Genomic DNA, 24,052 nt, shown 5'->3' on the forward strand with positions numbered 1-24,052 from the left:
GGACATCCAGCTGGTGTCTGAGAATTCTTTGGTAGTGTAAGAAAAAACACACTGTAATTGGGACAGAAATTGTTACTCAACTTACTTTCTCTCTGAAAAGAGGACTGGGGTCCTGACTTCTTTCGCCCCACAGCTATCCACACAATTGTTATTTCCTCTATAGACTTCAGTTTCTTTCCCAGAAAGACATGGGATTTGAACAAAAGGTTCTTTTAGCAGTAACACTGGTGGTGTCTTCTGGTTTTTTATCTTCTCTGAAATCTCTATTTCTGTGCAGCCCTTCTTCCCAGTCCTCATTCTGGCTCTAAAGAAGCTTGGTGAGGCACGTGATGTCGTCAAACAGGAACAGATGGCATGCGGCTTACAGGGAACGGGTTGGGGGCGGGGTGCGAGCTGTCTTCTCTCATCTCTCTGAACGCCAAGAGCCGGGTGGCACTGAGTTAATGCCCTCCCCTAAGACTGGCCTTTGGTGGGCGCCATGTGCATCTCCCACGGCGCTGAAAGTGTTAACCCACTGGAATCAAGTGAGTTCCAGGGAACCCTTTCTTTCCTGAAGTGAATAAGCCTTTGCACACAAGCCAGTAAACATACCCCTCTCCTGGCTGGAATAGGCACTTACCTGCCCAAAGTGATGAGATAAAATAATGTCCACAACGTTGGTTGTCAAGCCTGAGAGCTAAAAAGATAAAAACTTTGTGTCAAGAGAGTGAGCATGGGTAAAATTTTATCAATCTGTCCACTTTATTAGTGCACTTTCTTGTAAATATGCTAAGCTTAAAAACACAAAAAACACAATTCAGTGTCGCATATTTTCATGAGATGGTGGTCCCAAGAAATCTGAAAACAAGAAAAAAGTCAGGAAAAAACAAAATCTGCCTTCTAGGGTAATAATATGGCCCACTTTGAAATAGGTGGCTAGAAGAAATGCTGGCCGTTACTTCTCTGAGAACGTGGGACCTAGAGCTCACAGCTATAGCTACTTAATTTCTACTTGTGTTTCTGCATTTACACTGGGTTTATGCTTAATAAGGTCGACTTACAACTACTCCCAAGTCATCCAAAAGAAAAAGCAATTTTTTTTTCTTTCCTCTAGTTTTTGCTATCTTCATTTAAAGGAGTGGGAGGAAACTGCTATGTTTACAGAATGTTCTTGCGTTTTGAAAGCTTTTCTCTGAATTTTCCCCACGTCAAAGTTTTGCACATCACAGTCTAATAAATCCATCAATCTGTGTAGATTTGCAGCCTGTTAGTCTATTTTCAGAAAAATTTCCAACTCACATTATGTTGCTGATTTCCCTTAAACCTTCTCTGTTGATTTTAAGCTCAGTTCCTACTGTGGACTTGGTGCAGAAGTAAAGTACTGAGTTGGCGGTGGAGATGGAGAAGAGGGGATAAGGGAGACAGATGCGGATATGGGTGGAGCAGGATCAGGTAGTCCCAGAAAGATGGAGTTAAGAAAGAAGCCCGGAAATCTTCACCTGGGGTATCAATGATCCACAGGTTGTAAATTAAAGATAATTAGAGGGGGGTTCATGTTTGGGAATGCATGTAAGAATTAAAGATTTTAAAATTTAAAAAATAAAAAAAAATTAAAAAAAAAAATAAAGATAATTAGAACTAATAACCTATTTCATCATTTAATAACCTATTTAATATTCCTCATGTTATTAAGAGTGTTCATCTAAGTTTTAATGTACCCACATACTAGACAGGAATTAGAACAAATCTGAAGTCAGCTGTAAGAAAGAATTTCCATAATATCTGGCAAAAGCAATGTTAATATATTTCATCCAACGCTAGGAAATACATCATTTCTCTGGAAGTTAAAGGTGGGGAAGAATAGATAAACTTTTCAGAATCTGGTCTGCTGGTAGATGGAACAGCTTAATATTTTAAAATAACTATAAAAGCAAAGCAAAATTAGGAAAATATAGAATATATAAAATAAAAATAAGAATCGTCTGTAATGCTACCAACCAAAGATGTAACTACTAGTAGCATTTTCCTTCTTTTCTTATGCATATATGTATTTTTAAAATTTTTATTGTTTTTTAAGCATGAGAATTTTCTCATTTCCCTAAACAAGAAAAAAAACCCATAATTTTTCAGTTGCATAGTATTCCATTCATGACTGAGACTCACAGACAATGATGAATGAAAGAAGCAAGATATGAAAGAACACATCTTCTATTATTCTGAATATATAAAATCAATCTATGGTAATAGAAACCAGAATAATGGTTTCTTTTTGGGGAAGGGAGGAAGTATTAAGGGCAGAGTTGGAAATATTCTGTATATTGACTGAGTGGTGATTACATGTGTAAATATTCATATCAAGCCGTATACTTAAGACTTCTTGCCCTTAACTGTATGAATGAAAAAATAAAAAAACAGATAAGCCATTCTGAGAAGGGACTAAGGGATGAGCCAATGGATACTGTTTGGTCTTACTTTGGAAGCTGCCCAGTCAATCCAGCCTTTAGCACAAGGGTCAACGTTAATGAGCACAAGACCTTCCACAAGCTCTGGGTGACTGAGCTGAAACGAGACAAAGCAATAGTATGAGAGCCCCATTCTCAGCTTCTTCTAAAACTACTGGCGTGTGGCTAGTCAACTCTTCCTAGGCCTGGATGTCTCAGATCTTAAAAAAAGGTCATAGAGGTGCTAGGGAGGATATTTAGAAAAACAGCTCCATAAATCTAACTCAGCATGTAGAAAACCAGCTTCCTAAATTGCCATCAAATGACCTTGCCTTGCAAGGATCTAGGGGGGAGATGGTTTTTATTTCCACAGTAGAGGACGGCCACAGCTATCTCCACAGCTGTTTAGCTCAGGGTGGGCCTACCCTCCTGGGCAGTGCCCTTGGGACTACATGACATAAGGGGCTGTTAAGGCTTAGACTGTCCCCAGTAGCAACTTCTTGTTTTTCCTAAAACCACATGAAGAGGTAATACCACCCTCAGAAGACTGTCCTATCACCCAGGAGGCATTTGGGAAAAATCAGTAAGAACATTTCTATGTAAACTAAAAACTTCCCAGCTTACTTTTTCCCCTCTGATTATGCTCACTATAGAAAATGTGATAAACAGAGAAATAATGAAGAGCAGAAAATAAATCTCATTATTATCTAATTACACATCATCAATCTTAGTATTTTGGTATGTTTTCTTCCAGTTCTTTCCTATGCCTATGACAAACTTTACCTGCATCTGTATTCTAACCTTTTGTTAAGGTTGCAATATATGTGAATTATGTATCATAAGCTCGTCTTATAAAATTTTAATGGCTGTAAGAAATTCCACTTTAAATGTTCTCTGAGAGTTATTTTTTATTGATGATATCCTGCCCGCATCTCTTATTTTTTTTAGGTGCTAGAAGTACAAAGCAAGGCTTTATACAAACTAGTATCTGTGGACAGAATTTATAGAAAACCAGACATAAGACCCACGACAGTTCCTTCTCATTTAACACAGCAGTAAGAGCTGTGACCTAGGCAGTGCCTCAAGGGCGCTGAGACTAATCCTCCATGTACTTACTGCAAATCTGCTGAGGATGTAAGCTCCAGCTCCAACCCCAATCCCAATGATGCTTTTCAGACTGTAAAGGGAACACACCAATATGAATAGGGTTAACTCGTTCGAAGGGAGCATGGCATAATGGAAAGAATACAACTGGATTCAAATCTGGCTCTGATGCTTACTGGATGGAGAATTTGGTTAGGTTTCATTAACTTCCTAAGCCTGGGTTCCCTATCTATAAAACAAGGATACGATGACTTCTAAGTTGATTTTAAAGATTATGTGTATGACTAAAACATGGGAGTCATCCTTGACAGCTCACTCTCCTATCACCTCCACACCCAGCCTGTCAGCAAGTCCTACAGTCACCTTCACAGTCCTTCCAGCTGCCTTCTCCTCCATCCCATCCTCTGGGAGGCATCTAGAGCCAAGCTATCAATATCACTTGCCTGGCTGTTGTAACAGTTTAACTGGTCCCCTGCTTTTTCTCTTTTATCCTTCTCTAAACCTGTGGAGATTCTCTCCACAGCTAATCTTTTTATTTTTTAAAGGTTCCTTTTGGCAGGGTTTAATTTATTTATCTTTGGCTGTGCCATGCAGCATGCAGGATCTTAAGTTTCATGATGAGGCATCGAACCCATGCCCCTAGTGTTGGAAGCATGGAATCTTAACCACTAGATTGCTAAGGAAGTCTTTAAAGTAATTAAAAGAAAAATGTAAACGGCTTTATTGATGTGCAGTTTACATATCTAGAGTGATTATTCTAAAAGACTAAATCAGATTGCAATCCCCTGCATAAAACTCCTCAGTGTTTTTCTTTGCCTTTTGAATAAAACCCTGAAGTCTCACCGGACGTGTCAGATGTGCGTAATCTGGTTCTTGTTTTAGTTCTCAAATATCACCTTATGCTTTTCTCCCACTTGCTCACTTGGGTCAGGCCTTTTGGACATATTCCTTCTGTCTGGAATCCTCTTGTCCTGGCTCTCTATTTGGGTAACTCCTGTTTATCCTCCAGGTCTTAACCTAAAGGACTCCTTAGAGAGGTGTTCCTCAGCCATATCTGGTAGAGCCTGCTTTTATTCTCTATCACACATCCCTACTGATTTCTTCTACAGCATGTAAGCTGTGACTATTTGTTTACCTGTTGTTAATTATTTTCCATAGCAAAACGCAAGCTTCACACTCCATAAGGGTAGTGACCATACTGTTTTGATTACCATCACAGCACCCAGATTAGACACATAATAGAAAGTATTTTTTTGAAAACCAAAAACCATATGGAAGAATTGCAGAATGAACTCACTTTAAGTGGGTGAGAACAGGAGGCAGCATTTCGGCCAGCTCATCCATGGTCGGGTACTGGTACCTGAAATCCAGAAGGATACCTCCTGAATTGGAATGCACTCACAATTCCCAATCACTACAACAATTAGAAAAAGTACAGAGTTCTTGAAAGTGAAAGTTGCTCAGTCGTGTCCAACTCTTTGCAACCCTATGGACTGGTCCGTGGAATTCTCCAGGCCAGAATACTGGAGTGGGTAGCCTTTCTCTTCTCCAGGGGATCTTTCCAATCCAGGGATCAAACCCTGGTCTCCTGCATTGCAGGCGGACTCTTTACCAGCTGAGCCACAAGGGAAGCCCACAGAGTTCTTACGTATTTCTAATCCCCAAATAACTACTTTAATTGGGGTTCAGGTTCAGTAAACTTCTAGCAGTTAAAAGTCAACTCAGGAAGTGGCTTTTGGTCTGCTGCTTATGTTTAGGCAGCTAAGCGCAAAAGTAAGCAAACCTTTACTGGGTCCAGGGCACTCGGTCACAAATCCTGGGCTCTTATCATGAAGACTGATTTGTTCCACTTAGGCACAGAATAACCCAGCTACTTTATTATTTGCTTTTGAATTTGGTTCCTGATCTAAGTCACTGGATCCTAAGATGGTCAAGCAAGCCCAAAACCGACTCAGACCAAGAATCCAAGAAAAGTAGGGAGTGTCCACATAAACTGCAGCATCAAAGATGAAAGAGATCTTAAGACAACTTCCTACTTACGTGGCAGTTCCGCTCTATATTTGACAGGGATGTCAGCCTGCCTCTGCTTGAAAGACGTCAAGCATTGGCATGCTTTTGAACTATTTGTGCATAAAACAGAAAAAAGGAACTGTATCTAAATTTTGCTGGATATAAACTGGTCACTGGCCAATTTGTGTTTAAGGGACAGAAATGGCTTGGACATAGTGAATAACAGATTCTAGAGCCAGACTGCCTGTGTTAAAATCCCAGCTCTGCTACTATTTGTTATGTAGACTTGGACAAAGTACATAATATCTTTGGGCCTTAGTATCCTCACCTGTAAAATGGGAATAATAGTAAATCTATCCTATAGGGTTTTAAGCATTAAATGGGTTAAGTATGTAATGCAGTGTTCAAGATTACTGTCTGAGTACAGTGTAAATGTTAGCTGCTATTTGTCTGCAACGGTCTATTTCACAGCAATCACTGGCAAAGGCAGCTCTGGAGATAAGCAAAGAGGGGAAGGATGAGCATTCCACAGCTTGTAGTTTCACTCCTTCCCCAAGGTCTCCTCCATAATTACACTGTCCAGGGAAGAGTCAGGGAGACTGGAGCTCCGCCATGCAAAGCAGATGAGGCTGAGGCTGAGAGCTCCACCTGACGCTGCAGCTTCTCTGAATAAATGATTACACTGATATTCAAATTCCTGTCACCAGACTGAAGGTCAGGCTGGGGAGTTGTTCTCAGGAAGCTCAGAGAAATCTGAGTTTGGGTCTAAAGGGAGTTGCGAGTTCCAGGAGGGGCCAAAAATGACAGGTTTAAAACAGATGAAAGAAAGGGACAGAGAGAAGACAGTAAGAAGTGGGTATTCCAGACATGAATGTTTTGTGATTGGCTCCCATTTATGGAGGGCCATTCCTGGATATGGGAAAATATACAGTCTTCCTGAATAGACTGTCCATGACCGTCCTCCCAGAGTTAGGAAAGAAAGCAACTGGACGGCTGGTTGACAAGTATAACCTGCAGGCTGTGCTAAAACCAGCTTGGAGGGAAGCACATGGCTAGTGCTCCCACTGGAGCTTTGCTCTCTGAGTGCTTGTCTTCCAGAAGGGTCTTGCTTGTGGCCTTACCCAGTTGGGAAGGAGGGCGCACCTTCCTGCTGGCCTGGAGCATCCACATGGCAGACAGCAAAGTGCTGGGTGATCTCCTGCATGTCCTCAAAGTTAAAGAACGCGTTGAAACAGGATTTATCTGCAACAGCAAAACACTCGCAAGTCACAAGCTCTTCATTTCACCTCACTTTTCCTCTATCCAACCAATTCCGTATCATCGTCCTTTCTTACTCCTTTTAAATCACTATTTCACTAGAATGAAGTATCTGAACAACTGTCTGACTCAAGCTGCCCTAAAGGCTGACTACCAGTCGTCTCAACGGCTTGAAAAGAACATTTAATTAGTACTCAATTCTACAGAACATCTATGGAGTGGAAGCCAATCCTGGTGTTTCACAAAACAATCTTACACCCATAACGCTGTCATTTTTCATGTATCTTATTCCCTACCTGATACAGAGATACTGACCATATCCCAGGAGCCTGGCTAAAGTGAGTTTCTTGTTGCTTACATTCACCATGTGGAAAACTTCTCACATGGCAAAACTGCTAAGGTGCAGGGAAGGGTTACTGCTTCAATTTCTACCGCTTAAATTCCTTCTCAAAAGCTCCAGCACTAGATTGTAACTTCAAATGCAGGTCACCTCTGAAAGCCAGAGGAGTGTGAAAGAAACACATGCAATGCAGACTCCGTGGACCCGGGGCTAGGGCCAGAATCTTATGTTACCACCTAGAAAGGTCCATATAGAGTCATCAGGGACAGGCTACAGCGAGGATACTTTTACTAACTCATTGAAGGGCTCATAACAAAGTTAAGCTCAAATTCTGAATTTTCTAATCTGAAATATGAAAAAACCCAGAGTATCAATTAAAAAAAACAAAACAAACAACTGATTTCAACCCTACTTTCTTAACCAGTCTATCACATAAATCTTCAGTCCTTTAGCAGATGTGACACAAAATGAGATAAAATCCCAGTATTCCCCAAAATGCACGTAGCTGCATACTTCCCGGGAACTTCAATTCTGCCATTAACACAAATAGCAACGAGGATAAGGCAGAGAGGAGAAAACCTATGTTCTATTAGAATACTGGGGTTTCTTCTGTGTTTTTAAAAAATATACAAAGATTATGTGGTATAACAAAAAGGAACAGTATAAAATCAAATACATACGATTGAGGCCAATGTCATGGTATGTCAGAATGACCGGTCTGTTTCCCTTCGGCAGGCCTCTGATAGTGACGTGGACCATACCGTGAGCTGTTTCTATGTCATGTTCCTGTAACAAGAGAACGTAAAGGTCTCAGCAAGGGCAGAACGCACTGCCCAGGCTGCTGAAGTTTCACGATACCCGAGTTCACCACTATTTCCCACTAGCTGGGGCAGGACACGTCACTGAACCATAAGCCTACTAGAGAGATGTTACATTACATAGGATAGTCCTACTTTTTAATTCCTTCCAGATAAACAGACAAACAAATGAAGAAAAAATGCACCTTATCTACAAAGCTCACTTTCTTAAATGAGGGAAGCCAGGGTATCTGCTGAGAATATATTCACAACTGGCTATGGTGAGATCAGCAAGTTGAATAAGAAGCCAGGAAAGACCTGGAGAAAGGCAAGCCAAAGAAGCAAAAGATATGAAGAAGCTGCTAGGTAAAACGGCAGAGGTTTCAGATCCTCTAAATGCATGTGCAGCAACTGATAAATTCGGTAGCACCTATGAGTGTGTCTATCTAAACTCTCTCCCGTTCCCTGGGAGTTGCCCTTCTGTGCCATCCATACAGCACAGGAAAGGCTCTTGGCCACCTGGCTTGCAGACTGTCATCTTATGGTTATGGTTCACTGGAGTCAGGTGAACATTTGGTCCATGCTAAGTCCTTTCTTAAGAATGTGTAATTGGGACTAAGAGATTCCACCCTTAGTTTGGTTCTTCTCTTGAAAAGAGAAGTAAACTTGGGAGCTTATAATAAGCATTTCTACTGCTCTGATTCCTGATTCCAACTGTGTATGCCATTAAGTTCTGAGACATCTCTGGACTGCCTCTGGTTTAAGCTATTGGGTGGGGTTTGTTCCTTGCATCCCAAAGGATCGTAACCAAGGCAATGAGTAAAATTTAAGATGTAGTCAGAGCAGAGCTCAGGAACTGAATAAAGCCAGGACAAGATGCAGTCAGAGGTGCTGGGATAGTGCCAAGAGTGGCTGGGTGGAAAATAAAGACTCTGTAGGAAAAGTAACTGAAATTTATCCTAGTCTTCTTCAATATCTATATTTCTTAAAAATACATTATCATGCCTAGCCTACTGAATTTTGCTGACAAAGTCTTTACCTATCTCAGCAAGTCTTACAGTAGATGAGATAAACTGTGAGTAAGAATCCCAACAAAGGTAAAGGTCTTCCAACCTAACAATAAACCTCAACAGAGCCTTGGTTTCTTCACTCATGTAGGGCAGAGACCAATCTCACACTAGCTGAACATCAGTGCATCTCAAATTATAGGTCCCAGGCTGGAGCAGATAACTCTTATCAAATCAAACCACAAATGACTCAGTATTTCTGCTCTTCTCTATTACTGCTTGCTACGTCCTTTTCAAAGGTTTAAAAAAGGGAAACAAGGAATGAAGGAGCGAATCAGGTACTGTGAACTGGCTATGAAATAAAGTATAGGGTTTAGATGGAGGAATATAGAGACACAAATTCCTGTTGCTGTATGAGCATTTCTTGTGTGGTAAACGTCAGACTTCCTGGAAAAGGGAATGACAACTCACTCCAGTATTCTCACCTGGAGAATTCCATGGACAAAGGAACCTGGCGGGCTACAGTCCATGGGGTCACATACAATCAGACATGACTGAGAGATTAACACACAGCGTCAGATTTAGTGAGGAACCTCTCCACCAGGCTCTTTCACTAAACAACTATGCATTTACTGAACTCCTACTACCAGACCCTGGGCTGAGCTTTGGGCACAAAACAGTGAGCAAGAGAGATGTGACCCCTGCTCGCACAGAGATTATGTTCTACATGGGAGGCAGACAAAAAACCAACCAACCAACCAACCAACCAACCAACCAACCATAACAACAGCTTGTGATCAGTACTGTGAAAGAAATAAATAGAGTGCTCTTAAAGAAAATCGACGAGGAAGATATTAACTCTATTAGCAGACAGAAAAATGCAAATTAAATTCAATAAGATGTAATTTCATATATACCAGAATGGCAAAAAATTTTAAGTCATATAATGCTGTCAGCCAAGGTGTAGAGAAATAAGAACTTTCATACACTGTTGGTAGGCAGTAATCAGGAACAGCTACTCTGGAGAATAATTTGGTAATTTAGCGCAAAGTTAAGAAATGTGTACTCTACAGCAGTTTTACTTTTAGGTATAATCTAAGGCAATTCTTAAACATACTCAAACACACAAAAAGATATGCAGATACATAGATATGTACATATATACATACACACTGCAGTCTCATTTATAACATCAAAAAACTGGAAGCAGTCTAAACAGTCATGTATAAGGAAACTGAAAATGCAATTATGACATATTCACATGAGATACAGATAAAAATGAATGAACTAGAACCATAAGCATTAATACACAGAGAAAATCTTGAAAAAACAATGCTGAATAGAAGCACAGAAGGATTTGTATATGACATATGATTTACATATGCAGATTTTTAAAATAAGCAACATTGCATAGACTGTATATGTTTACATACATATATTTAAAGTGCAAAAACTTGGAGAAGGAATGTACATTAACTTTAGACTTGATTCCTTCTGGGCAGTGACCTATTCTGAAGGTGAATTTAAGGAGGCTTTGACCTCTCTCATGTCTTACTTTTGGAGAAAGAGTAAAGAAAGAGGGAGAAGCCAGCCCCTGCCAGAGGAGTTATAGGACAGGAGAATCCAAACTGATGAGAATGGGCAACGATCTGTCATCCAACAATCTAGTTGCTGGAGCCTTCTTTCTATCATATCCAAGCCTTCAGTACAGTCTTGCTTAAGTATTCCAGCTTGGTCTCAGCTATGCTGAGAAATGAGTAAAAAACAATTTATACTTTGGCCCTGGGGGTTAGCAGGACCTCCCAAGATCTGATAATTAATGGGGATAGTGTGTGCAGGAAAGGTGAGGGGTGGGTGTGGAGTGAAGGGGTGGGGGACAGCAAGCTGTCAAGGAAATTCAGATGATATGAAAAAGGAGCTATAACAGATGGGGCAAAACAGGACATATTAAAAGCAGACAAGGCAAGAGGGCAAAGTAATTACTCTGTCATCATTTCATAATCTGGACGAAATTCAGAGTTAAAGTTGGCTCGCAAAATTTCAACTTTTTAGGGAGATCTCAGCCCCTATCTCCTGGGCTCTATCTGTCAATCTTGTTGCCCCTCTGGAGCAACCCTTGGTTACCAGTATCTCATAGGGTTACTGTTCATTTTCAAAGGAATATGGAAAGAAAGGAGACACTCACCTCCATGTGGACCCATAAATATATCCTTTGTGACCTTATGTGGGGATGGCTTGAACAAGTCTCTACCTGGAGCTGAGTATGCAGAGACTCTGGCTGTGGAGCTGATTCAATGGTCAGGCCCGGGGTGGTGCTATTGCCACCTTCCCACTTCAGTCAACTACCATCCGCTGCACAGGCTGTTTCTCTAGTCACCCCACCACTCGCCCCAGCATTCTAGAGGGTGTGACTGCACAATGAGAATGCCTAGTAGGCTCTGGTCATAGATCTTCCCCAGCACTCTGATTACTTACCACCTCCAAAGCTATGCACCTCTTAAGTATGATCCCTTATTATCCAGGCTTATAAAACAGCCTGAGATCATACTGGTCCCCAACACACTTCTCCATCCTGGGCTGCCTCTCCCTCTTAATCAAAGATGTAGATAGATTATCTTTTTAAGACTTTAATAACAGAGTTTAGGTTATTACCATTAATTGATAATAACCAATATTCACCTTTTTTCCTAAGTCCTTTTCCTTCAGCTCAATGTGCTATCACCAGTTACACATTCTGATGTGTTATACCTCTCTGAGAATTTAAATTTTGACCACATCACACCTGTTAGTGCTTCTTCTTCTCCCTGGCTAGTCTGAAACAGTTTAGGCAAACTTGTAGGACAACATACTGCTAGAAATATTAACATTCTTATTAGTTATGAATTTTATTCTGTTTCTAATAAGCAGACCTATGATCCCTGGGTATAGTTTTTGTTATTTATTACATAGGAAATTTTGATATAATATCCCATTACCTTACCCTGGATAGTGGTATAAAGTTCGTTTGCATGACTTCATTTAATCCCATAGTAAAAGAATCTGTCTCTACAATTATTCAGCCTTCTGCCCACAAGTAAATGAATTCTCGTTTTTAAAGTTCTGTAATATGTTTTCCCTAACTCTAGCCTCAGCTCTCTCCCCTTTTACCTCTCACACCCTTCAGCCTAGTTAACTCATTCTTTCAGATGTCTACTTTTATTTTTCAGCTACCCACACTCTCAGAACTCTTACAAATCATGCTCTTCATTTGAAAGCTCTTTTTGCAATATGTCAAGATAAAATCTGTCTTTTCCTATCTATCTTTTTCAAAGCCAAATCCAATATCTTCTTCAAATAGCCTTAGTAAAACAAAGAGGAAAAAGAGAGTGAATGACTAACCTACACGCAATACAGCCCAGAACACCTTCAGAATATGGACTGTCTAGTCCAGATAGGAAGAGGAACAGACTTGGCCAATTCAAACACCCCAATCTTTGGCCACGGTAGCAGTCCAAGGATGGGAGTGTGACCCCCACACACATGACCCATGCCAAACCAACAAGACTCCTCCCCTGGCCTTTTCTATCAAGTTATAGGTAAACATCTTCTCTCGGCAGTGAGGCTGCTAAGCTGAAAGGACATGAATTTGGGGCCTTGGTAGCCATCAGGCCCATGCTGTGACACAGCTTGTCAGAGAAATAGTGACGGGGAAAGGAACTGAGACTGGGGATGGTGATACAAAGGCCTTAGAATCTATAAGGTTTTTTTTTCTCTGCAAATGAAAATAAAGTGAACTATATCCTTAGAACTTAATAATCAATTTCTCCCTTACCCGCCCCTCAAATCAGCAAAATCAAACCAACACAGCAGTAATTAACACAACATTGTAAATAAACTATACTTCAATTAAAAAAAAAATCAAACCGAAAGGGGGCAGGTGTGCATCTTGAGGGGAGGACTTGTGAACAAAGGCCATCAGAAAGGAAAAGCACAAAGCAGAAGTATGGGTGGGTCAGCAACAATTCTAGTTTTCCAGGGAGTGGGTGGAGTAAACAACGGGAAACGGTGGGACAGAGGCTGAAAGGGGGACTGGGGCCACAGTCACATCCTTTAAGGCAAGGGGAGGAGCATGGAACTGGTCAAGCTCTCTAACAGACTATAGCAGGTGGCTGAATCCCAGTTCTTTCCAAACACCTCTTTTCTGCGGAAGCAACTTCCAGTTATTTACTTCATTTAATTCTTATTTTGTAATAGTGCCCATTTACCAAGTGATGTGTGAGAGTTTAAAGCTGTTTAAATCCCTTTAGAAGAGGCAGTCACATATATACATCCTCACAGTAGGGTTCTATAAATCAGTCCTCTAAAGAACTATTGCAGTTAAACAGCCAGCATGGAACTACCCAGCCCTTAGCCAGGTCTGGAGCTCTTATCCTAGGAATATGAACTCCGTTCTTGTGAGTGCACTCCATTATCAGCATCTTCTACAGGAATATATATCCTGGAAGATAGCAGCTTTTCACTCTCCATTAATATTTATTGAGTGCCCCCTGATGGAAGTGGAAAGCAAATTGACAAGATATGCCAAGATCCTTAAGTGTGTTCATTTCAAGATCCATCTAAAGAAATAATCAAATGTGTATATAAAATTTATAGAAAAATGTTCAATGAACTGAACAAATTACAATAACTGAACATACTATAAGGAATCTAATTTCCAAAAATAATGGAATGGTTAAGTCACGGGATAGCTATATGAGGATATAACAGTCAGTCATTAGAGTTGTTTTTTTTTTTTCTTTTTGGCTGTGCCATGTGGCTTGCAGGAACTTAGTTCCCTGACTAGGATTAAACACAGGCCCATGTAATGAAAGTGCCATGTCCTAACCACTGGACTGCCAGGGAATTCCCCATTAAAGACTGTTTTTAATGAGAGTTTAAAAATGGAAATGGGATTGTGTTCTAATATTAAGTCAGAAAAGGATATATATAACTGTACATCCAGTATGACCAATCAAACAAACTTTAAAAATTATTTTAAAAAACTATACACACACAAACATATCTCAAACTAAACACAGCGACATGGCTGTCCCTGGGTTCTAGGCTTCTGAGCTTTTCTCTAGCTACTTCATAAGTGCTCTCCAACTCTTCAACTATCAGCATGTACTCTTTTGATAACCAGAATACAAAAGTGAAAACTGGGAAGAAATATAATAAAATATAGCTATTTCTAGGTAACAGGATTATAGGTAATGTTTAGTTTTACACTTTTCTAAATTTTCCAAATTTGATTATACACAAGAATTGTTTTTAAACATCCAGCATATTTACTCATGTGATATGCACACATTAAACACTACACATGAAGTTTTAGAAATATGTGGGAAATAATGATGATGATATTTATACAAACATAGTGATTACAACTTCATAGTAAGTGTAGGTGACCGTGTGGAAATGTCCATGGAGAGAGTTGTTTAAAAATGAAAAACAGTTTTGTGTACTTCTTTGTAAAATTAAACACTGATTTCCCCCCTGCAACATTTTATCATGAGAACTTTCAACCATACACCTAAGCTGAAAGAATTTACAGTGAACATCTGTATATCCACAACCTGGATTCTACCATTAATATTTTACTATACTCAATTATCATGCATCTATCCAACCTTATATCCATCTTACTAATCCTTTTTTTAAAGTTGAGGTATAGTTGATTTACAATATTATATTAGTTTCAGGTGTACACCATAGTGATCCAAAATTCTTATAGATTATATTCCATTTAAAATTTTTATAAAATACTGGCTATAGTTCCTGTGTTGTATAATATATCCTTGTAGCTTATTTATCTTGTATATAGTAAGATATATATATTTGTGCCTCTTAATTTCCTAGTATAATTATTTTTGAAGGCAATATATCACATACACAAAGAAGCTATAGTATTTGTCTCAGTTCTAATTTCAAATTTTTAAACATTCTCACCAGCAGAAGACCATTAAGCAGCCCCAAAGTAGATAATTAACAATAAGTCTGTTGATTCATTGTTTCAACTGGAAATAGGTTTTCTCCTTTCACATCAGTTCCAAGCACTGTCACCTCTAATCACCCCTCCTCTCATTACTTAGATCTCAATATAACTGCTATTTGCCACAGGGGAGCTGTATAGTATTGAAGTCACTAGGATAATCAAAGAACCAAAAGAAATGGTATGATTTTAATTATATTTTCAATTTTGGGGGGAGGGGAAGCATGTAGTTGGATTAGTAAAGAAAACAGAGGAAGAAAAGACAGTTCAGATTGAAGTTATGAGCTTAGCTGTGATGCTAAGGTAACTTCCTGGAATATCACCAAATTCAGTAAAGATTTTTCTAAGGCAAGATAGAGACCAGAGGAACTTGCTTCATCAGCTAGTCCCACGCCACAGTTATGCTAAAGAACAACACCGATGCCAAGGCTGAATGTAGCAACGCTGGCTTTAGATTTGTTCTGCTTTGTCTCCTAAGAATGCCCAGTGGTTTCCAAAAAGCCTTCAGGTATACCGCGCCACTCTACAGATGTCTCGCGTCACAGTTCCTACCTCCGAGGCCTTCTATCACCTGTAGCCAAACTCCTGACCCAGAGACACCCCCAGTCTCCAGAACACCACAGAAGCCTTTACCAAAGAGACAGGTGAGAATGAAGCCCATTCATGAGTGCTGAGGAGAAAAAAAGAAGGGCCTATGACTTCTTCTTTAGAACACAGAGAAGCTGTACGTTCACAACCACTGACAGTGACACACACTTGCCTTCATTCTATCTGTATCAGAACTGAACTAAAAGTTACACTTAATGAGGCCAGAACACACTGTTATATTAAAGCTTCACCCAAAATACAAAGAATTTTTGTCAGACTATTTTTAAGCCTTAGTATTAAAAAGTAGTTGATAATATAATTTCTAAAACTCAATTTCATTTATATCTAAGTATATTTATATGTGAGAAAAATCCTAAAGGATATACACCAAAATATTAACAGTGATGAATAACAAGTGATTTTTATTTCTTTACTTTTTGCTATTTTTATATCTGTTTTGCTATAAGCACACAATTTTTTAATATTCTGATTTAGCGGCGTGTCCAATTTGATGAAAATAAATGCTTTCGCATCTTAAAAGCAGGAAAATGTACACTATTTCTGGAATTTTTCACCTTGAATTTTACTATTACCCTCTCTCAAATGAGCTCCTTCTAGGTAAATTATATCAAATATTAAGACAGTTAAATATTTAATGCAGTTAAATTAGTTCAACCTAGGATCTAAAACATAACTGAAGTTAGATCAAAAGATCAAATTAAAAACAACTAAACCAAAACTTGACTGCCACCATTTACCAAAAAATAATATGGCTTCTTTTTATAACAAATCATTTCCTAACAGCAGCAGGCTGATTATGTGGTATACATAAAGTATACCAAACAGTCACAGTAAGAAGTGTTTGGCACTGGGATTTAAAAATCTGTAACAGTGCTATGAGCCTGCCCCTTCCAAAGTGAGTCTCAGTCTCACCTGTCTTGCTAAGGAAGCTCAGCTTTATACACAGCTCAATTTTCTGCCACATCTCAGCTCTGGACATCGCCAGGTGAGAAAGAATGGGCAATGGATTCAGAACAAAGTGAGGTTTTTCAACTTCAATTCCACCCATGGCAAGTTATGAAACCTGATTCTTAATTTCCTCATCTCTGATAAAAACCACCTTGTGATATTGCTCCAAGGATTACAGAAATGTATGTTTAGTGTCTATAGTAGGTACCCAATAAATTAATACGATATAACTGGGTTGCCTATGAGACAGATGTTAGTTTCTCCTTTTGATGTTAATGCTAATATGGAGAGACTCCACTGTACTTAACATAAAATGCGTACCTGAAAATAATGATTTGCCTGTGGGTGTGCAAGCTGGCTGAATCCTGGACACAGGGAAGCTGCCTTCCCTGCACCTTCCATTCCTGCTTAGTACCCTCTGGGTCTCCTTCATGTTGCCTCTAACAGCCACTTACCACATCTACCCCAAAAGTAGGAGAGTCAGGCTGTATGGGTTTGTAAGGTATCCATTTCCCTGTATTTATTCCTTCTTCCCATTTCTTTCAGGGCCAGTCAACAGATAAAAGTAGGAAGATGGAACTGCTAGTTTACTTTATGGATTTTCCAATTAGCAACAGAGCGACAGGCAAAAGCAGTCTAAGATGAACTACCATTTAGGAAAATACTAATGAGTCAGGGTGAATTTTGTGTTTCCAGAGATACAGCCAAGAGACATCTGCTTTTTGTATTAATAACACTAAATCTTTCTTTTAGAACAGGTTTTGTTGTTAGTAAAGTCTCCCCTCCAAATTGACCGCCCCCAACCTTCTCTGCTGTGAGGTGACAGCCACATGGCACTCGTGATCACGGTTTCAAGTATCAGTTTGAGGAAAGGAGATCTTAATTGTAAAAAGACAGCTCCACCCAATAACCTACAACCATAGGGACCTGGCAAGCAATTTTTGAACACAATAGCAAATCATTTTAAATAAACTTGATCCAGTGATCAAAAGAGCACGAAGGAATCATGATCAGCTATGAAGAGAGATCCACCTCTAAAAGACCACCAGCACAGGGAAGGAAGCACTGCAGAGATCCTGTACACAGCCCTCCTTGGTGCTTGTACAGTCCTTACCTGACAGTCAAAGTCCTGGAAGTTTCGTGTACCATTCTGTCAACAGAAGGCAGAAAACACAGTCAGTTTCCCCATGCGGTTTCCCCCAATGTGCAGCAAATTCAGTTCACAGTGAAAGCAGCGCGTGTGCAGCCTCTTGGTTGCCATAAAACTAAAACGGTTCTCAACAACAGGCTTCAGAGGCAACGCATGTCAGTAAAAGGGGAGTCTTTAGTGATGGGGTTACACTTTGGCAGGCTTCCCATGAAGATGAAGGAAAAGATCCTGCTTTCCTAGTAAAGCTTGTAACTTGTCTCCCTACCTAAGGAGAGCAGGGAGAGCTTGTGGGAAGAGAGAAAACATGGATCAGAGCCTGAGAACACATTCACAATCCACACGGGAGGTACCTGGGAGGAAAGGAGCTGGAGGCCAGCTGGCAGGAGTCAGCGTGCCCAGGACAAGGAAGCAAAGAAAGGATGAAGATGAGAACAAAGATACAGACGGGTCAGGAATGAAAACTCTGAAATCTAACAAGGAAGAAAGGCAGTGTCACTGAAGAAGGGAAACAGGTAAAACGCAGTCCCTCGTACACTGGTATACCCTAGGAAACTGCTAACGGGATAAAGGACAACTCACTGAATTGTTTAAAGAGTAGGACATGGTCAAAAGATCCAAGGAGAATTCACCAAGCTTCTAAGAAGAGACTGTATCAGAGTAAGGTGGGATTGCCAAAAAAAAAAAAAATCAATGGTAATGACTCAGAGGCATTTCTGTAATATTTCAGATGCCAGAGGTGCAAGAGTATGACATAAGAGTATAAAAAGGGTAAATAAGTGATGTCTTTGGGAGGAAAAAAAAACCCTTCTGACTCATAAAGTAAAAGCTCCTCCCAAACCTCATTACCCTCATTATTCAGAAACTGTTATATCCATCCACCTTCCAGAAAGCGTGGAGCTATAATGATAAGCACCTTATCCAAAGCTGCCCCTTCAGAGAAGATCGAGGTCTCTGATACCAAGGGAGTACTAAGCAATCCCATCTCTCGTCAAGAAGATCCTCTTAGAAACAGTTCTGTGTCCTACCACTCACACTGCTGGCAGGACAAAACAGAGGTTAAAAGCACAGCCCAGCGTGGTAAAGAAAAAACAACAACAAAAGCAGCCACCCAAAGAAACAAACTGTCTTCCCTTGAGAGGATCTAGTGGAGGCCGCTGGGATGACGCACAGCACTCTTTAATACGGCAGCCAACAGCCACAGTGGCCACTTTAAAGTAAAATTTAAAATTCAGTCTCACATTAGCTGCATTTCAAATGCTCAGCACGCACGCTGTGGCCAGTGGCTACTGTATTACTGGGCAGTGCAGATACAGAACATTTCCTTTGACTGCAGAATCTTCTAGTGGACAGGGCCGATCTAGAGAGCTTTTGAAGGAATAAGATTATGGATGAGCAGCCCTTGTCTCTCTACAGGTGGCAGTAAAGTCACAATAGATACCAATCACAGAGAGACTATTGATGACACTGAGAAGAGGAGAGGGTGGTGGAGACAGCTAGTCCGAGGTATTAGTCCCAGCATGAAACCAAGTTCACAAAATAAAGTTTGATGCAGTCACAGCAAGAAGAAACAACTCCAATGCCATGCAGAGAGCACATTCCCAAGGAATGCTGCCACTGGTAAAAGGGATCAATAGTGTTCCACGGCCCCCACTGGCCCCACACAACTCCTGAGAACTCCTTCAGAGAAGTCACTGCACTTAATTTCTATTTTGACTGTGAGAAGCAGAAGGGAGGGCCGTCTCATGGGCTAGGGTAGATTGTTGTAGTAGGATATAAATGACCAGCCAGTGAGCCCCAGTCCGATTCAACTTGCACCCTCCACCACATTCAGCAGAGGACCAGGTGTAAGTCAGGTACTTGATGGATATTTATAAAAGGAATAAGCCAATGTAATAAAATTAAATACTAACAAGCTTCTGTTAAGATTTTGGGTCAAAAACAACAGAACAATTCCACTGCATCCCAGTCATTAAATAAAAATATGGACTACAAAACAGTCGTCAAAGTTTGACCTCAACTACATTAAAATATGCACCAAAAGAGACTAGAAGAAAAATACCAAAACATTAACAATAGCAACTATTTCAGAATAGAAAGATTATGGGCGATTACACTTTTCTTGAAACTTTTCTACAATAAGTATGTACTTCACCTTTTGTAATGGAAAAAAAAAAGATTTGGTGGGCATAAAAAATATGTAACTTAGTATTTTGTAAAATATGATTTAAAGATTCATTTAATCTTTTGAGGAATAATCTATAATGATATCAAAACAGACCATATTAGAGCTTCAATCTTACTGGGCTCCCAGAGGTTCCCTTAGAGATTATTTAGAAAGCTTAGGGAATATCACTCCAGTCTGAACTAAAATCTTGGTCCTGGAACACAGACACAAAAATTCTGATGAGCAATTTGAGAAGCAGCTGTCGCTGTATGCATGAATTCCTTTCTTCACTATCTTGTGATCACAGTCAAGAAGCATTTTGTGAGGCTGATGCTTGAGATGAGCACAAAGGGAAATGCCAAAATTAGAAAGATGCAATTCCCTCCTGAAACCAAAGCGGTTTTTGTTGAGAACCTAGCAAGAACACGGCTGCACATTCTTTATGCAATGTTCTCCTCCCAAAGAAAAGATACTAGTAATCAGAGGAAGACTAACACTTGTTTTCTTGGCTTTTTTTTTTTTTTAAAGATGTCAGATCCTCTTGAGAGTCTGGCTTCAGGCTTCATGAGTGATCAAGCATCTTGGAGAAAGGATATGACTGGGTCAGTCTGACCATGTTTGGGGCCCAGACTTTCTGAGAGAAATCATTAGCTGGTCCCCACATGATCTGAGTGTGGTCAACCAAAGCCAAATTCTCTGAACTCATTAAAAATTCAATACTGCTCACTAGATAGATTCTGGAAGGGGAAAGACATCCCTGGGACACTTCCCTGGGGAATTCTTTGTCTCTGATATTTGTAGTGCAGGGTTCCACTCCAACAAAACTTTCAGAAGTTTCAGGCTCTAGGTGCTTTCTTTTTATTTTCCGTCCCATTTGAATATAGCATTAATTTCATGTTCAGAGAGATTCTTGCACTAAGCAGACTTAAGCAGCAGAAAGGGATTCAAGATAATAAATGAAAACAAGAGAATAATGTAGGGGAAGAGGGAAAAAAGGAAAAATCAAGGAAAAAGAGAAATCACAACTGAAAGCTGCAGTCAAGGCAGAAGCCAGCTAAGGGCCATATTTCTTGGTGGAGGCTCTAGGCCAAGTGCAGAAGGTAAATGAAGGAGCTCAAGAAAGTAAATTTTGAAAAAGTAATTCTCGCAGTTCAAGCCTGGAGAATAGGCAAAAAGCAACTGAGAATCTATCAGTGTATGAAGAGAAGTATGAGAAAAAGGGGGAAGGCAAGGAGAAAAATTTAAAAATCAAGTAACTGCTGGACAGTTATAGAAATACAACTGGACAGAAGAGAAACATAGTTTCCCACTATGAGATCTAGTCAAGATCAACATATAGTTTCAAAAGACAGAAAGCAACAGATAAAACAGAAAGACAGACCTTAGAACCAACTACCAACAGGAGATTTGGGCAAATCTACCTGTTTGGTGACCTTGATGCAGGGTGCAGTGTCTGACTCACTACTCTATTCCCAATTCTGGCACTTAGTAAAGGCAATAAACATCATTCTGGAAGAGATGCGAGCATCTCAAAATAGAGATACTCAATCTGAGAAAGATATGAATACCAAAGAGGGAGAGTGACACGCAACTGATGAGCTTGGAACTAAAGTACAGTTGTTAAAACAGGAAAAGTTTTAGAAACAAGCAGATTAAAGACTGTCAAAGAATAAAATATGGCATGTCTACTAAAAAAAAAGGACAATAACTCTTACCAACAGAAAGTAGAAAGATGGGAAATTGTACAAGAAATGTATTAACAGCACTTCACAAATATTCTTTAATGAAAATGTCACCAAGTCTGTGTTGCTGTTGTTTTTAAAGAGACCTTGGAGGGTATGGGGTCAGGAGAAAGTTCAGGAAGGAAAGGCCCTATGTATACTTATGGCTGATTCACGTTGTTGTATGGCAGAAATCGACACAACATTGTAGGGCAATTATTCTCCAATTAAAAATAAAGACCAAACAAAACAACCTCTGCCTGTCTCTGCTGCCCTGGAGATGACTAAAATGCTCATCCCAGGGTTCTTCCTGCTTTTCCTCTTATAATATCCTCCCTACCTCCTATTTCCAGTCACCAGTAGAGGGTCTACCTCACTTTCTACTGTAACAACCAAAACAAATTAATAACTTATTCGTTCCCCCCACTGAATACTTTCCCCTTCTTGGTAGGTCCTCAGTTCTGCTGAAGCCAACTGTGGTCTCCTATTTATCTTCTCAAGTCTGGTCTTTGGCTTCCACAGGCTCAGCAGTATCTGAACCAAGGGTAGGTAAAGGAAGGCAGGGAAAATGAAGCACAGATCAGGGAGCTCTCCTGCTTATACAGGTCTGTGGAGGTGGGGGGAAGAGCCTGGAACAACCAGCTAACAAGAGGCAGCAGGTGGTGGGAAGAACCTGGGGCCCCCGACCCAGATTGAAGTCAACATCCATGGGGTCTGGTCCTGGCTTCACCACCTCACTAGACACCAGCATTGGACAAGTCATATAATTTCTGAGCCTCATCTGTAAAATGGAGTTAAAAATACCTTTAAATACTTCCTTCACAAGAAGTTAGGAGACTCAAATTAGATAGTACTTGTGAAAATGCTCTGAAAATGGTTAAATGCTATTAAAAAAAAATCATTTCATATAATTCTGTCTCAAAAAAAAAAAAAAAAAAAAACCACACAGAAGTGCTGGCAGGTGCTTCTTTTCATCACTGGAGCCAAAACAAGCATGGCAAAATTACCCACTTCTTCACAATTCTGAGCCATAGACAAAATCACAGGCATACTAAAATTAAATGGGAAAAGTACCAACAAACGACAAGAAAAAAGTTAACATAAGCCTCGCTTAAAGCTATTTTGAGAATGCTTCCTTATAGTCAGCTCAGGATAAATTTCTGCATTTCAGGTTGGGTCTAGACTCCTTTCACTCCCTGAAACCTGGAAGGGCACAACAATATCTCTGACTAAGAATGTATCTAGGAAGAGAATGGACAGAAAGATGATGTGAAATGATATCAATCTCTAGGTTTCTGCTCACAGAGAGAGGACAAGCCTCAGAGGTGATGCCAAAACTTCTACAAGGTGAACACAGTGGAAAGGCCTCAGGTTGTGGAGTAGGAAAGGTTTGGGTTTCAGTCCTGGCTTTGCCACTTCCTGACTGGGCAAGCCTTATAGTCAGATTTTCATCTACTAAGTGAGGAAGACTATCTATTTCAAAGGGATGTTCTGATGATTAAAAGAAAGAAGGTATGTAAAGCACCCAACAAGTAACAGCAGGATAGGCTATTTGGCAAAAATAAAACCTCCCTGAAAACTAAAAACTTTAAGACTTCCTTTGCTATTCAAGCCTGGAAGCTTATACCGTACCAGCAGTGGTTCTCAACTGGGGAGACTCTGACCCCCAGGAGACATCTGATATTGTCTGGGGACAAGTTTGGTTGTCATGACTTTAAGATGCTACTGGCATCTAGTGGGTAGAGAGGCCAAGGATGCTGGTAAACACCCTACAAAGAATAGGGCAGCCTCCCACAACAAAACATTTAGAGTGCCAAGATCAAGAAACCCTGTCCTACAGCACGTGCTCTTGGGTACACAATCTGAGTAAGCTACTTCACCTTTCTTAGCCCTAGTTTCCTCATCAGCAATATGAGAATAAATTGATCTGTGTGTCCTAAATCACCAAGCCTTTGGGAGGATCAAATGAAATAATGGATGAGAAGCACTGCTGCCATTATACCTTTCAAAATGTATGCAAAAGCACCCACTTATTGGGCAAAGGCAGAGCACTGATATACTGGGGAGCGGGGGGTGGAACGGGGTAGAAGGCTTTGTTTGGGAGTGACGCCATCTGAGGAGGGCCTGTTGCCAATCTACTTCTATAAAGCCTGGCTGGAGCAGGGGGAGTGCTCATGAATAGTGATGGGCTAGGAGCACTTCCCAGGGAGAGAGGCGTGAGATGGTGCGTGGGAAGTGGGTAGGAACAGCACAGGCGTATCAAAGAGGAGCTAACAGATGTTAGGAAGTGAGACAATGCCTGGTATCTTAGACTGCTCAGGCTGCGCAAATGGCTTATACAACAAAAATTTATCTTCTCACAGTTCTGGGGCCTGGAAGTACAAGATCAGGGTTCCAGCAGGGTTTGGTTTTAGGTAAGAGCTCCCTTCTGGGCTTGCAGATGGCTGCCATCCACGTTTCCTCATCTGTCCAGGGGTGGAGATAGAGAGTGCATCTCTCTTTCCCTCTCCCTCCC

General features: G+C 40.4%; 1 protein-coding gene across 5 annotated transcripts in view; it reads right to left on the reverse strand.

Moving 5' to 3' along the window:
- The window catches only part of NDRG3 (NDRG family member 3), a 60,337-nt gene that overhangs the window by 20,201 nt on the left and 16,084 nt on the right, over window positions 1–24,052 (reverse strand). For 4 of the 5 annotated variants that reach the window (XM_005688524.2, XM_005688521.2, XM_018057818.1 and 1 more), the window contains exons 3-9: window positions 17,617–17,652; window positions 7,812–7,917; window positions 6,656–6,776; window positions 4,822–4,884; window positions 3,537–3,597; window positions 2,452–2,538; window positions 620–676 (exon numbers count right to left, since the gene is read on the reverse strand). In XM_005688524.2, coding sequence (XP_005688581.1) covers window positions 620–676; window positions 2,452–2,538; window positions 3,537–3,597; window positions 4,822–4,884; window positions 6,656–6,776; window positions 7,812–7,917; window positions 17,617–17,652 — 531 coding nt within the window. The remainder of the gene's footprint in view (window positions 1–619; window positions 677–2,451; window positions 2,539–3,536; window positions 3,598–4,821; window positions 4,885–6,655; window positions 6,777–7,811; window positions 7,918–17,616; window positions 17,653–24,052) is intronic. The other variant, XM_005688523.2, reaches the window with a different exon arrangement.

Source organism: Capra hircus, chromosome 13 (genome assembly GCF_001704415.2).
Source record: "Capra hircus breed San Clemente chromosome 13, ASM170441v1, whole genome shotgun sequence".
In the NCBI taxonomy this organism is placed as follows: Eukaryota; Metazoa; Chordata; class Mammalia; order Artiodactyla; family Bovidae; genus Capra; species Capra hircus.